The sequence below is a fragment of the Pseudorasbora parva genome, chromosome 11, assembly GCF_024679245.1.
Source record: "Pseudorasbora parva isolate DD20220531a chromosome 11, ASM2467924v1, whole genome shotgun sequence".
NCBI classification, from domain to species: domain Eukaryota; kingdom Metazoa; phylum Chordata; class Actinopteri; order Cypriniformes; family Gobionidae; genus Pseudorasbora; species Pseudorasbora parva.
In genome coordinates this window covers 42770358-42786360 of record NC_090182.1, presented here as the reverse complement: position 1 = coordinate 42786360, position 16003 = coordinate 42770358, and the positions used below count along the sequence as shown (strand labels likewise).

At 41.0% G+C, this 16003-nt stretch overlaps 1 protein-coding gene across 1 annotated transcript in view; it reads left to right on the top strand.

Moving 5' to 3' along the window:
* The window catches only part of slit3 (slit homolog 3 (Drosophila)), a 231779-nt gene extending 226224 nt beyond the window's left edge, over positions 1 to 5555 (top strand). The window contains exons 33-36 of the mRNA XM_067458018.1: positions 844 to 998; positions 1148 to 1436; positions 1515 to 1720; positions 3758 to 5555. Coding sequence (XP_067314119.1) covers positions 844 to 998; positions 1148 to 1436; positions 1515 to 1720; positions 3758 to 3999 — 892 coding nt within the window. The 3' untranslated portion in view covers positions 4000 to 5555. The remainder of the gene's footprint in view (positions 1 to 843; positions 999 to 1147; positions 1437 to 1514; positions 1721 to 3757) is intronic.
* Positions 5556 to 16003: the final 10448 nt, after the last annotated feature.

Below are 16003 nucleotides of genomic sequence, written 5' to 3'. Positions count from 1 at the left end.
ATCACTGTTGCAAAATCAGTAATCATAGTAGAAATGCAAATGAGGGACAGTAGTAATTTGCTTATATCAGTTAATTTATCATAAATACAAATAATGATCATCACAAACAATTAATTGGTTTAAGTAGAGCCAATTTACATTATGCATATTTGGAACTTTCTTTTTCTTTTGAGTTCTCAAAACTGACACATATAAAGTCATCTGAATTGTTTCATTGTTTTATTTTTTGAGCTTTTTTTATTTAGACTAAATTAAATGTAACATAAACTGTGGGATATCTATTTCCCAGCATGCTTTGCCATGACACACAAAAGGGACAGTAATTGCCCATATTAGATGTTATATTGGTGTGTGTGTGTGCGTGTGCGTGTGCGTGTGCGTGTGCGTGTGCGTGTGTGTCTGTGTGTGTACCTAATTAACATTAAGCGGGAGATAGTGTGTTTAGATGAATTTCTGTTATGTTGGGTATTGGAGGGGGGGGGGGGTCTAATTTGGGAACCGATATATGTTAAATATATTAAAAGTGCTATGCTTGTCAAGTTTCTAAATTTGAGATTACATGATATTTAAGATACATTATGAACATATGAATATTTTAAGTTCAGAGCAATTAAAATGTACGATTACAAAATAAAAATTACAAAGTTCTGCTTACTTAACATTTAAATGTATTAACTTAAATTTTAAATTTGGGCAACTGATTTTTTATTTTTTTATTTTAGTTTTGCCAACGTATTCGGGTTTACCTTGTAATTATGCATTTGTCAATATAATACATTTCTATATTAATATATTATAAATATAACAGATGTATATATTTGTCTGTCTTCTGCTTTCTCGAAGTGTGGAGTCTGTGAACGATGGTCTTTTCCACATGGTGGAGGTGCTGATCCAGAATCAGACCCTGAGTTTGGTGGTGGATAAAGGGGCACCAAAAAGCCTGGGCAAACTGCCCCGGCCTCCTGCTGTGGACCACAACACACAACTCTACATAGGTGGTAAGTTTCATAGTGGCTTTTTTTGACTCACACCAAATAATTCAATACATAATGATTGTAATGAATCAGTCCCTCTCTATTTATATTGTATGTGTGTGTGTGTGTGTGTGTATGAGTGTCCTAATATTTGCTTGTTGTTCATATTTTAGGTGTTCCCTCTCTGATTGACACGGCAGGCCTGCGACCTGGTCCAGACCGTCCCTTCCAGTCCTTTAACGGCTGCATTCATGACGTACGGCTCAATGGGGAACTCCAAGACCTCAGCGGTGGACAGGCAGGGGTAGAGGGCATCCTGCCGGGCTGTCACTCCTGCGCCGTTTGTGCTCAGGGGGGCTGCAGACAGAGAGGAGAGGCAGGGGTGACCTGCGAGTGTCCCACCGGCCACAGCGGCCCACTGTGCGAACAGACGACCTCCCAGAGTCCCTGTCAGAGCAGCAGGTACAAAAACACACATGTACACAAACACTCACCGTTGCGCTTGTATCAGACCGTAATACCCTCTCTCTTCCTGCGCAGGTGTGTGCATGGTGTGTGTGTGCCTAAAGGCTCCTCATACAGCTGCTCGTGTGCAGATGGATACTCTGGTCAGTACTGTGACAGACGGGAGGAGTCCGCGGTATGCAAGGGCCAGCAGTGTGTGCACGGAGAGTGCAGAACGACAGAGAGCGGAGAGGCGGTTTGCCACTGCCAGCCTGGGTACAGCGGGCCGACCTGTGAAACCGGTGAGACTTAGCACTGCCGAGTTTAAAAGCTTTAAATAGGTGTATTTATTAGTTATACCCATAGGTTTAAATCGCGCTGTGGGGGGCGATTTAAACCCCACCCCACCCCATACCTCGTATTGCTTATTAATGCTTTATGAATGATGACTTCACTATTTACTAATGCTTAAAGGAACACTCCACCATTTTTACAAATAGGGCTTATTCAACTTCTTTCCTACATTTAGATTATGTGGGCAAATGCATTTTTGTCTCAGTGTATGCATTGTTTTAGTTTGGTAGGGTTGCCGCTAGCTTAGCTTAGCATAATGAATTGGATCCTATGTTGCCAGATAGCATGTCCCGAGTGAAAGTGATCCAAAAAAAACCCCACCTAATTACTTCTTGTGGCCTGCGTATTCACAGCGAATACAAATAGCGATGCAGATTAAGACTAGGCGATCTCCTAGGCAGATATTGACTTGGGACTATATATGTATGGGTGTGATCTGTGATCTTATGGGTTTCACATGGGAATTTATTGGTTTCACATGTGATCACATGGGAATTTATGGGTTTCACATGTGATCTTATGGGTTTCACATGTGATCACATGGGAATTTATGGGTTTCACGTGATCTTATGGGTTTCACATGTGATCACATGGAAATGTATGGGTTTCACATGTGATCACATGGGAATTTAGGGGTTTCACGTGATCTTATGGGTTTCACATGTGATCACATGGGAATGTATGGGTTTCACATGTGATCACATGGGAATGTATGGGTTTCACATGTGATCACATGGGAATTTATGGGTTTCACATGTGATCACATGGGAATTTATGGGTTTCACATGTGATCACATGGGAATTTATGGGTTTCACATGTGATCTCATAGGTTTCACATGTGATATTATGGGTTTCACATGTGATCTCATGGGTTTCACATGTGATCTCATGGGTTTCACATGTGATCTCATGGGTTTCACATGTAATCACATGTGAATTTATGGGTTTCACATGTGATCTTATGGGTTTCACATGTGATCTCATAGGTTTCACATGAGATATTATGGGTTTCACATGTGATATTATGGGTTTCACATGTGATCTCATGGGTTTCACATGGGAATTTTATGTGTTTCACATGTGATCACATGTTCCAAAAGCACACATTTCCCATGTAAAACACATGTGATCCACATATTTCACATGTGCTTTTAACATGTTAAATTCCACATGTGCATGTGTTCACATGTGATCCACATGTGCTTCTAACATGTTTTTACATGTTAAATTTCACATGTGAAAATTCACATGTACATTTGGTCACATGTGGCCACATGTGTTTTTGCACATGTGAAGTTTATGTGTTTTTTTTGTAAGGGTATATTATGGGGAATTACAGGCGAAGCAGCGATATCACGGCTCTCATCCTCATGTCCTCCGGCTGTTGAGCGATCACGATGTGTTGCGTGATATCTCTAAGCCCAAGTAGCAGTGCTTCGCCTGTGCTTCCGCATAATATGGTCCAAAGTTAGTCGTTGTGAATACGCAGGCCACAAGAAGTAGTAAGGTGTGGGTGTGTGTTGGGTCACTTTAACTTGGGACATGCTAGCTGGCAACACAGGATTCCATTCATTATGCTAAACTTAGCTAGCGGCAACCCCGCCAAATTAAAATAATGCATGCACTGAGACAAAAAGGCATTTGCCCACCTATCTAAATGTAGGAAAGAAGTTGAATAAGCCCTATTTCTAAAAACGGTGGAGCGTTCCTTTTACTAATGATTCATAGCATGCCGTTATTATAAAGTGTTTCCAAAATGCCAATAATATTTCACAATATAACTATATTTACTGTATTTTAGAACAAAATAAATGCAGCCTTGGTGAGCATAAGAGACCCCAGACTTTCAAAAATATGCAGTTAAATGCACAATCCAGAAGAGGGAAGAACAAGTCAACGTCTGACTAGAAAGTCCTTATGTTTATTAACAAACGACATAAATGCTTTATCTGATGGCCTGTGCTCTGCCCCCTCCTCCACACAGAGCTGACGTGCCAAGGAGAGATGGTTCGCGAGCTGCTCAAGCGGCACATGGGTCATAAAAACTGCACCTCCACTACTAAAATCCCCCGGGTGGAGTGTCCTCACGCCTGCCACTCGGGCCTGTGCTGCGCCCCCATCAAGAGCCGGAGACGGAAGGTCAGCTTCAAGTGCTCCGACGGATCGTCCTTTTCCGAAGAGATCGAGACCGCCGTGGAGTGCGGCTGCACGAAGTGCCCATTGTAATAATAGAGCAGAAGATGGAGCGGAAAAGAAAATATATTGTAAAATAAACAAAACACAAATAGAACTTATTTTTATTAAGGGATGTTTTTTTTAAAAGGAAGAGACTGTTTTTATGATGTTGCTTATATGTGTCAGATGAAAAGTAATTTTTGTATCGTCAAACAAAAACACAGATTAACATTCCTGAAAATATATGAATTATATGTATAAATCTATATAAATGTACAACCTAACCTTAAGAATTAATTTGGTCTGTGTATTGCATGTCTATTGTGAAGTGTGAGCGCGGAGAGACTTTTTGTTGGAGGAGCAGAGTGCGACAGGGCTGAAATAGCCAATCCGGGGAGGACTGTCTAGACTCTATCACAGGAAATGGTGAGCCAACTTCCTGTGCTCTGGTGGCAAAAAAAAGGAACTGCTTCCTAACGGACCTCAGAGAACTCACCGGCAGTTTTCAAGGACAGAGCTTCCATTGGGATGGGCTGATATATTGTACTTTGGGTGTTTTTTGTTTTTTGTGTGTGTGTGTGTGTGTGTGTGTGCTTTGTCCTTCAGAGAGAGATCAAGATGTGGAAAGCTCAACGGTGTGGCTCTGGTTTACAAGCTGCAACTCATCGGAGTGAATTGTTTGCATGACTGCATGGAAAAGTTAAATGTGAACTTGTGACATGCTGCGGTCAGGCAGTAAAGCTATTGTGGTAACTATGATAGTTACCTGCTCTAAACCTGTTTTACTTGTACAGTTAAAGCTGCAGTCCGTAACTTTTTGCAGTCTAGTGGTTAATAAACAGAACTTCATGCATTTTGCGGAAGAACATTGCAGCCGGAGTTACTTCTCTCTGTTTATGTCTATGGCGGATCACGCAGGGACTGTGCTCCTCCGCAGCGGTACCTACCAGTCTGGCCTGAAATAGTCCCAATATAAACACTGATTATAAGTGTACCATAATGATTCAGGGTAAGACAAAAACATGGTTTGGAAAATGGATTCATGTTGTACATTCTCATATCATTTTTGTAAATCTTGAACACAAAAAAAGTTACGGACAGCAGCTTTAAACTCCACGTGCATTTCAATTGTCGCCGCATCGGCAGGTGACACAGGTTTATCTCTGGTGCGAAGCACTTCATACTGACGTAGTATTCCGTCATAACCGTCCTTTACTAAAATATTAAATGCAAATATATTACACCCATTACTACTGTATTGTTTCATGTGTACCATTTTTGTTTGTTTGCTTAAGTTTTCAGATTTCTTACTCAGAGAGCGAGGTCTATAGATTTTCCAAAGGAAAAGTTAAGCAGTGTTAATGAATATTCAGCCTCGTTCTGTCTCACGCCCGTTCGTCACATGCTGTTGAATAAAGGTACAAGCAAATTTAGGAATATACAGTGAACAATGTACATGAGCTTGTGCAAGAAGTGTCACGTTAGCACCACTTATCAGAAGACTGGTGGTTATACGGTGCATTTTCTAATATTGTTTTGTTAAATATGAGTTAGAGAGTGATGATTAACTTACAGTGAATGTTGAATTAAACTTGTAATGAAATACAGGGTTGGACTGGACTTTTTGTGATTCTTTGTGTGTGTGTGTGTGTGTGTTGTGTTATGTTATGTTAATGGGGGCTCTGGCCTGACATCAGCCCAGTGTTTGTCGTTTCTGAAGCTGTAAGAAATATCACAACAACGCTTATATTGGCTGACTGATTATCCTTGAAGAAGAAAAAAACTATCCGGCCAATATTGCCGTTAGGAAGTCTATGTATTTAGGTCATTCTAAAAGGTTTTTGTATATTTAATCTTCCATTACGATGATTGAGAATGTAAATGGACAGCATTTTTGGTCTGTGAAATTTAGCTCCAAGAGGGCCACAGTCCAGCAGAGTTTAGTTCCAACCCTACACCAACACACTGTAGTTTTTAAATAAACCTGAAGCTTGATCCGCTGGAGCAGGTGTAGTTAAATGGGTTTAAAGATCAACTCTGCAGGGCTGTGGTCCTCAAGGAACTGAGTTTCACACCCCTGGTTTTACCACCCGCTCTGGCATGAGAAGTTGTACTTAAGAGTTTTGTCCACTAGATGGAGGTATACACCAATTTGCTGTGAGTCTGAATGTCAGTCTGGCTGGTTATTGAGGGCCTTGGTGCCTGTTGATCATTTTGGTTGAGGTTAGGAGGATTTGGTCATCACTAATCTGGACACAAAGGAAGACTCGGATTACAGCCGTTCTCTTGTTCCATAGTGCTGTTTAATTTCCAATTTTGCCAGTGAATTTTGATATTGATATGTTTTTCCTGCAGTATGTAGACCACAAAACCTGTGTGACCTGTTGTCTTTAAATAACTCCATTCTGATCTTTTGCATTCAGCCAGTTTTTGTTTTTGTTCACTCTTCTTTGCCTTAGTGGTATGCTTTACATTAACACCTTGTATTGATATCGGTGCATTTAGTTTCATATCTCATGCTGCATGGTCCGATCAGCCTTTTATTTTCTTACTGTTTGTAAAATGAAAGTAATGGCAAAAAAAATGTGGAGAATAGGCTACTATGGAATTTTTTTCCCAATTCTAGCAGGGACCTGTGTTCACATACAGTGTTGGGCAAGCTACTTGGAAAATGTAGTGAGCTAAGCTACCAGTTACTCTACATTAAATTAAGCTTCACTACACTGATGCTAACCCCCTGCGAAATGTAGCAAGCTAAGCTACAGCAACTTGAAAAAAGTAGTTTACTACATCTAAGCTACTTTTTATTTATTTTATTTTATATTGAACTCACTTCATTCATATCAATGATATTTCAGTGATCAATAAAAGTCAAGCATATAGACACACATTTTTTTTAAGTTATTCAAAAGCTGTCGGAAATCAGTTCGGCAACAAAAACATGTGATCCATAATATTAACAAAACCAGGGGCCTATTGCACAAAACTAGGATAAGGGATTAAGCCGGGATATCTTGATGATCTTGTCATTTTTATGCAAAATTTAGTACACAGCTGTCATGTAAACATACCCTGAAGGCAAACTCACACCAAGAACGATAATGATAATGAAAGATAACTGTATATTAGTGGATTAATTGAGCCAGGATCACCAAAATATCCCAGCTTCATCCCTTATCCTAGTATTGTGCAGTAGGCCCCTGGTGTCGAGAGAGTGTGTGTGTGTGTGTGTGTGTGTGTATATGTTCAGCTGTATGTGTATGATATGCATACACAACTGTGTGTTTGCTTTTATGCTCGATTTAGACTTGGGCACTTTTGCAGGACAAACTGTAAGTTAATTTACAACTCAACTTGTACAAAAAAAGTCCAGTCCAGAAAGTACAGTAGCAAAATAATTAAGACCTGCTCCAAACAGTACCAACATGGCAAAAAACAAAACAGCCTGTGTGTGTGTGTGTGTGTGTGTGTGTGTGTGTGTGTGTGTGTGTGTGTGTGTGTGTGTGTGTGTGTGTGTGTGTGTGTGTGTGTGTGTGTGTGTCTCCCACACACATGAAACAAGTTTCGTTCATTCATTCATATCAAGAGGTGGCCAGGCTGGACCCCGATACTTTTAACAAGAGGTTTTTATTCAAGAGACACAATAGATTTTAAAACTTTGTCTTTTCTCTTTTGTCACCGCGCGGATGATGCGCGTGCAACAGCGAATTGAGCGCTAGGAAAAAAAAACGTAAACTAGATAGTGCGAATGTGCACGCGCCTATCCCGTTTTAACGCGCTCACTGCCAAATGAGTAGCCTACTTTGAAAGGCTCACGCGCGCATCTGTGCACGTCTGCGCGAGGCAGAAAGGAACGTAGAAAGTGAAGTGTATCCGCGTTCTTATCAGTTGTGTTTCCAATTTTAGCTTGATCCTCAGAAATGCTTGGGAAAATGTAACGTTACCTTGTGTGGACGCTACCGCTCTACTTGATCAACAGAACAGCTTCGCTACTGAAAAGCTATTTTATTGAGAAAACAGCGACGCTACCACCGCGCTACTGAAAAATGTAGTTAAGCTAGTAGCGTCACTACTTGTAACGACGCTACTGCCCAACACTGTTCACATAGCTCTTGTCTCGACCGGGCCAGGACTAGCCAGGCATCTGGATGTGGATGTGTACAATCCAAGCCTGCAGTCTCCCTTTCATTTACTGAAGCTTTCGCGCCTCGATCGCCCCCCGGTGACCGGTCCCAGTATAGCCGCCCCTCTGTGTTTTCTAATGGAAGCGAGGCAAACTAAATAATAAAATTACACTTCAAAAATGTTTCCCCAAAGTTAGTTTATGTCACTGAAGGCAGTTATCATCACGATGATTTCATTTCAGGTGTTCGTTTTAAAAATAAGTTTACTTTGAGTTAGTTATTTGATGCTATAAAAACGGGGGTGTGACGTCATGATTGACAGCTGAGACTGACGGCTTCTCTGAGTGAAGTTGTCACTGAGGCACTAACGGACTTTTTTCGGAATTTTTGGGAGCAGATTAGAGCTTTAGCTTTAATTTCTACATTTCCATAACTGTTTATTTCACACCAACATTATTAATTGTTCTGCATCTGCGAGAGTGTGGGCGGGCTTTTGATATCGCGACTGTACTTCCTGCTCTACTTCCTGCGCTCTACTGCGCAACTCCGGTCCCGAAATCGCTACTGCGCAGACTCGGTCCCAAGATGTCCGCGCCGTGCAAGGCCGCCTGAAAGCTTCAAATCTGCCAAGCGGAAACGGATGATGTCGAGACGTCCATATTTTTTTACGGTCTATGGTACAATCCACTGGGCAAATCTGCGAGAGGATTTGTTTCAGCGTTAGCGTTCTAAACGGCCATTTCATTAGGCCGTGGTTCGGGAGCCTCAAATCTAAGATGGTCCTGAAGCTGGAACTAGTAAGTAACAGCTGTAATAGATAGACTCATTTTGAAGTCTATGGCCCCGTCCACACAAAGCCAGAGCTTTCCCAATCCGATCTTTTTTTTTGTCCTCACGAGATTACCGAAACCAACTAAAAACAATGTAGTTGGTATGCCAGGCCAGTGTGTGGCACTGTAATTCTCCCACAGAAATACACTAAAAACGGAGAAGAAGAGTTGTGGCTAGAAGGGGTATAGCAGTGGTCGGAGGTGAGGCAAAATTTCACAATAAAATAACAATAAATACATGTGCTACTTAACAGATGTGTTTTATTAATGCCTACACCTACCCCAACCCAAAACACACCCTTACAATAATGTAGATGTGGTAATTAATTGACGCGATATTGATGTGCGCATGCCCAGTGCCCATAGTTGTATCCCTTAACTCTTTCACCGTGCTGGACATAGTGTGATGACATCATCGTTTCAGAAAATATACGGATTCGCTGTACACACGAAAACGGAATATGGCTGTTTTTAGATTTATCCACTTTGGGACCCGGTTTCAAAAAATATCGGATTCATGCTTCCAAAACGCTAGATCCATGTGGACGAAACGCTGATACGGTACAAAATGTATACGTATAGAGCTAAACATGTCTCCGTGTGGACGGGGCCTATGAGGTGGCGAGGAGCTTGCACACTCTCTGTGGGGTGGACCTAGCATTTGCCACAAACACAACACCTGGAACTGAAGAGGGGGTTTGGAGGAACACATGGTTGCTTGGGAGAACCTATAGCCTTCTCCTCTTCATACCTGATACAACAGGACTGCTTCGGCTGCCACACAGGGCCCAGCACTATCTTATGGGCTTAAGAAACATCCTCTCATTTTCAACTGAAAATTATAGCAGTATCTGGATCTTAAAGCAGCTGCTTTAAGTACAGTGCATCGCATCCTCGGGAACTGCAAAACATTTGCCAGTTTTTGCTGTGAGATGTTGCCCCACTCTGCCACCATGGCACACTTCTGGGGGTGCATATTTCCTTTCCATTAAATATCTGTAAATCTTATTTTAATTGTACAAATTATCTTTAAAATACAGTATCCTGAAGAAGGATTTATGTGGTTTGGGCTTGTACATGGTGGTGGTTGGCAGGTGCAGCTTCAAGCATTCCGTGTTGTATAGTAGTGGCTGTCTTGACGGCATGGCATTTATCGATCTTGTTTTATTGGTCCTGCAGCTACTGCTTGTTTAGACATTTTAATTTTCATTATTTAAACCAATGGATCTACCAGACCATGAGGTAAACAATGTAGACCTGTTGTTTGGTGTGCTTGTTTTGTTTAGCTTTACTTTAAAGGTGGGGTAAGTCTTATTTCAAAACCGTTTTAGAAAAAGGACACAGGCCGAGTGGAATAACAAACTTGTAGCCAATCAGCAGGTAAGGGGCGTGTCTATGGTGAGACGAGCGCTGGCTCTCGCTCTGTGCACGTCATTATTCAAAACACACGAGTCACACATGACGGACATTAGCCGAGAACTAGTCTAATATATGCTGCTTGACTATGCTCGTGTGTGATGTTCGCTTGTTAGTCCATTTGCGATCGTATTCAGTGATGATAAAGACCCGTTCATTTCCACACCGTATGGAGCATCTAAATCTACTCACTGTGTGCTTCAAGCATCAGCTCACTCAATGTCTCCGACAAGTAAGATACTATACTCCTAATATATGTTTGCTTACTCTTTTCATGATCTATATAACCCTTATCCAGTCATAATTGTAATATGTCGTTAGCTGGACTGTCATGCTTGTGTTCTATAGAGTTGTTCATGAGAACAGTTTGATCGTTATCTCTAATCTTGTCATAATTGTAATATGACCATTCCTTACGGAGCATGCAACACAGCTTCTTGTCCAAGCCCTGGTAATTTCTAGACTTGACTATTGCAATGCGCTCCTGGCTGGACTTCCATCTTGTGCAATCAAACCGCTGCAAATGATCCAGAACGCTGCAGCACGTCTTGTATTCAATGAGCCCAAAAGGGCTCATGTCACACCTCTATTCATCTCTCTGCATTGGCTACCACTCGCTGCCCGGATCAAATTCAAAGCTCTGACTCTTGCTTATGGATCTTCCACAAGCGCAGCACCCGCATACTTCGACTCACTCCTACGCGTCTACACACCCACCAGAAGCCTTCGCTCAGCTAATGAGCGAAGGCTTGTGGTACCATCACAGAGAGGCATGAAATCCCTCTCTCGAACTTTTTCTTTCATTGTTCCGGGTTGGTGGAACGATCTTCCGTCCTCCATACGCACAACAGAATCACTCACTTCGTTCAAAAGACAGGTAAAAACTCATCTCTTCCATGAACACTTAATCTTACATTAAAAAAAAAAAAAAAAAAAAAAATTCTTTCCCCCTCTATTTCTCCTTTCTTCTTTCCTTTTCTGGTCTTTGCTACTCTGAGCAGTGTACAAATCTTAGTATTTAGGGCACTTTTTGTGTTTCGTTGCCTCTTCTTGACGGATCGCTTCCTGCTCTCCTGAGTTGTAAGTCGCTTTGGATAAAAGCGTCTGCTAAATGCATAAATGTAAATGTAAATATATCGTTAGTTGGACCGTCGGCTCGTTCTATAGAGTTGTTAATGAGAACAGTTTGTGATTTTGTGATCGCTATGACTCTAATCTTGTCATAATTGTAATATGTCGTTAGCTTAACTGTGTGCTTGTGTACTGCTTACTGTTGTTCATGAGAACGGTTTGTGTGTGTTTTTGTGATTGCTGTTACTCTAATCTTGTCAATTGTAATATGTTCGTTAGTTGGACTGTCTTGCTCGTGTACTATCGAGTTGTTCACAAGAACGGTTTGTGTTTTTGTGATAGAAGTGATGACTTTTTCATTGTATATTTGACCTGGATTAGAGATTCTGCCATAGCCGTTGTGTGGGGCGGCGCTATCAAAATAGGGGTGAGAGACCCTTTTGGGAGTAGGGGCATGTTTGTTTTGGTGATTTGAAATACCAACAACGGTTACCAGATATCACTTATCCCACCTTTAATATTTCATAAAGTGCCTTGAGTAATGGCTTAAAGTACAATATAAAGAAAACTCATTGTAACATAGTGTCACGCCTCTGCCTGGTTCTGCACCTCCAACGCGGTCCTCTTTTCCAGAAGGCAATCACCTGTCCCTCATCACCATGTCAATTATGGGCCGCATATATACTCATCCCCTATATTCTTTCTGTCTTGTCTCGTTAGAGTATGACCTACATGCTTAGCCTGTTTTCTTCTTCATCTCATAAAGGAATTGTTGCATTGTGTTTTGTTATTGTGGACTGAGCTATTATTGCGTTCTACCTACCTTCGTCATTGTTTTGTTCTCCAGTGAATATTCTTCTTCTGAAATAAAGGCACATTCACTGCAACTCACCGCCTGATGTCAACCTGGCAGAGTTATAGATCAACAGTTATAGATCAAATCCAAACTTACCATTCATATTTTTGTGGAATACTGTATTTATTATACTAAATATTTTATTTCTCCACATCAATCACATAGCAGAACAGAACCGTATTTCTGTATTGTAAATTATCATCAATTAGGTTCTTGAACTGTTATGTGAATTGTGTCTGTCATTTAGATGTGTGGAGAACACAATAAACTTCCATGCAAAGTGCTGGTTTCTTTAACAGCAGTCTGTGTGATGAGTAGTGCATGATTCAAAGCCAAACCCTTTAATGTGTGTAATGAACATGAAAAGGCATTTTATTATGAGGGTTATTCATGTAATGTGGCATATTTACTTTTCAATGTGTAATTTATGGCTTATTAAAGTGATGTAATAAAATCTTTAACTATTTAAAATTGACCAATGGTATAGGATGATGCATAATTACACTAGACTTCATTTGATGTTGAGTTTCTGTAGCTCAAATGCTAAAGTATGACTAGCTAGGGCAAGGTCATGAGTTTGATTCCCAGGGAAGATATGATCTGATAAAACATATAGCTTGAATGCAATTTGCAGTTTTCTCCATAAATCCTCCTAAAATTGTAATGACCCTGAATTGAATTCAAATGACTTAAGGGTGAAGTTATAACCTCTGTTCTCTGGAGATGCAAAGGCCTGATGGTACACCTCAGAAAGACTATAAGGTTTAAATATGTACACTATTGCCAAAAGTTTTGGGAGGTCTGCCTTTACATACAACTTTAATGTTTAGGTGTAATATGGAGTTGGCCCACCCTTTTCACCTATAACAGCTTAAACTCTTCTGGGAAGGCTTTCCACAAGTTTTTGACCATTCTTCTAGAAGCGCATTTGTGAGGTCAGGCACTGATATGGATGTGAAGGCCTGGCTTGCATGTCTCTGCTCTAATTCATCCCAAAGGTGTTCAGTCAGGTTGAGGTCAGGACTCTGTGCTGGCAAGTCAAATTCCTCCACACTCACTCATGTCTTTATGGACCTTGCTTTGTGCACTGGTGAACAGTCATGTTGGAACAGGAAGGAGCCATCACCAAACTGTTCCCACAAAGTTGGAAGCATGAAATTGTCCAAAATGTCTTGTTATGGTAAAGCATTAAGGGTGCGTTCACACTTGTAGTTCGGTTAGTTTGGTTGGTTTGGTCCGGACCAAAAAACAAAAACAAAACAGTCCTGGTCCGCTTAGCGTTTACACTGGCATTTTTAACAGCGAACCTAAAGTTACTGAACCAAAGGCATAGGGAGACACTCACAACCTGATTGGTCGGCTTATATAACATAGGAGCTCGCTTACCGAACATTCAAAACAATGCTGTTTGCTGGATTTAACGCCATCATTTTATGCCTGTACATATGGCATTATTTTTACCAGCTGAGAACTCATGAAGAGCTCATGAAATGTTCAAAACATTCAAAACAATGCTGTGTGCTGGATTAAACGCGGTAATTTTATGCGCGTGGTATTATTTTTACCCGCTGAGAACTCATGAAGAGCTCATAAAATGTTCAAAACATTCAAAACAGCAGCAGGATTTCCTCCGTTGTATGCAGAAAAGAGACGGCCGTTCTGTCATCTGTACCTGCTAATAATAGGCAGCACGGGTCATTTGATGAGAAGAACCAGGTTTGCTTTTTGTGTGTTTTTTCTAGCATTTTCGAAACATGCTTGTCTGACCAAATATTGATGAGGCACCTCCTCGTTGCTCCATGTTTGTCCTCTAACATTAACGTTACTCATTTTGGATACACTGATCTTTCCGCATCTTCAAATCAGCTGGTTATGCGTCGCATCTTGTGACATTACGTCCGGTTTTTGGTCCGTTTACATGTCTTTGATCCGTGTTGTGTTCCTATATCAATCGAACCGCACCTGAGTTAGTTTGGAAGCGGACCGAGACCCATCTTTTTAGCGGTCTCGGCCCGCTTGTCTGGTGCGCACCAGTGTTCGGATGGCAGCGTTCACATATGTTCAAATGAACCGCACTAAACAAGCAATCACACCAGGGTTTGTTTTAATCAAACTAAACATGACAAGTGTGAACGCACCCTAAGAGTTCCATTCACTGGAACTAAGGGGCCAAGCCCAACCCTTGAAAAACAACCCCACACCATAATGGTAAATGGACTGCATTTATATAGCGCTTTTATCCAAAGCGCTTTACATTTTGCCTCACATTCACCCATTCATACACCGACGGCGATGTCAGCCATGTAAGGCGCCATCCAGCTCGTCGGGAGCAGCTGGGGTTAGGTGTCTTGCTCATGGACACTTCGACACTTGGTCAGGTGGAACCGGGGATTGAACCAAATTCAACGATTTGCATTGCACTTGGTGATGTAAGGCGCTGACCCTGCTCTGTAATTTTACATAGAGTTGCTGTTGTTCCCAATTGCTTCCTCTTTCTTATAATACCAGTATCAATTGACCATGGAATATTTAGTGGTGAGGAAATATCAAGAATGGACTTTACCACATTGGAGCGACCCATCTTTTCTCAAATGTTTGTAGAAGTGTCTGCACACATAGGTGCTTGATTTTATACACCTTTTGGAAATATAGTGTATATGTCTTCTTTTCTTTTTTTCCCAACTTTTGCAGCACACACAAATTGATGACCTCAAAACTTATAGACATGAATTAAAAGCCACCAAATCCAAATTTGATTTCATAGGATTCTGAAAATGTGAAAACAGCAAGACATTCAGTGCAGTACTGGGGGTTTCGCAGTTAATGTGAAGGTCAGGATGATCTCTCCTAGTAATCCACAGGAAAAGAGAGATTTTAATAGCATTCAGATTAAATGGCAAGCATCCTAGATTACCCGGAACAATGGCGCAGTAATACCCAGCTGCTCTGGGTTTGCAGCGTGATACATCCACTTGTTTATTGAAGGGGCTAATCTCTCTATAACTCTAGTCCCCGTGAGAATCTGTGTTTACAAAAGGACGGATCTGCGCCTCTTTCATGCCATTCAAATCCTTTCAAGTGCTCAGTCATTATGTTCAGTAGCCTGCCTCTTAACCCTGGTTCCCTAACATGTGGCTCTTTCTCCTGCCAGAGAAGATGGAGAGGTAAAACTGCTGGGGCATGTCAAGTTATTACAGCACTACTTGCAATTCCTTAGAATTAGCCACACATGTTGATCATGTGCAAAATGCTCCTGAGGAAGAAGACAAAAGGAAATTGCCACAGAGTTCGAACACAGATGCAGGAAATGAATGGAAATACTTCTAGGAATAGTTCAGCCAAAAATTACTCATTCTCATATCTTTTCAAACCAGCATGACTTTCTTTTTTCTGTGGAACAAAAAATGGTAAAGAATTTTCTGGTTGTGTTTGTTCTTGAAAATTATGATGAATGGAGCTTTTTATCTTAAAAAAATGAAAAGGGCCCAAATATGCTCCATATGATTAGGATTTCCAGTGGACTAGTTTCATTAAATAGCTTCAATTCACTCATCATTCATATCAGTAGATATCTTTTGAACACTATGACCAGAATAGTTTCAAAATACTTAAAATATAATGCACAATCACACAGATTTGCAGATCAGTTTATTTGAATATCCCATCATTCACAAGTTGGATCGTTGAGTTAAATTTCAAATATCCACAATACCTCCAGCAGTTTTCCGAGGTGACAATCGTCTCTGATTCATAAGGAG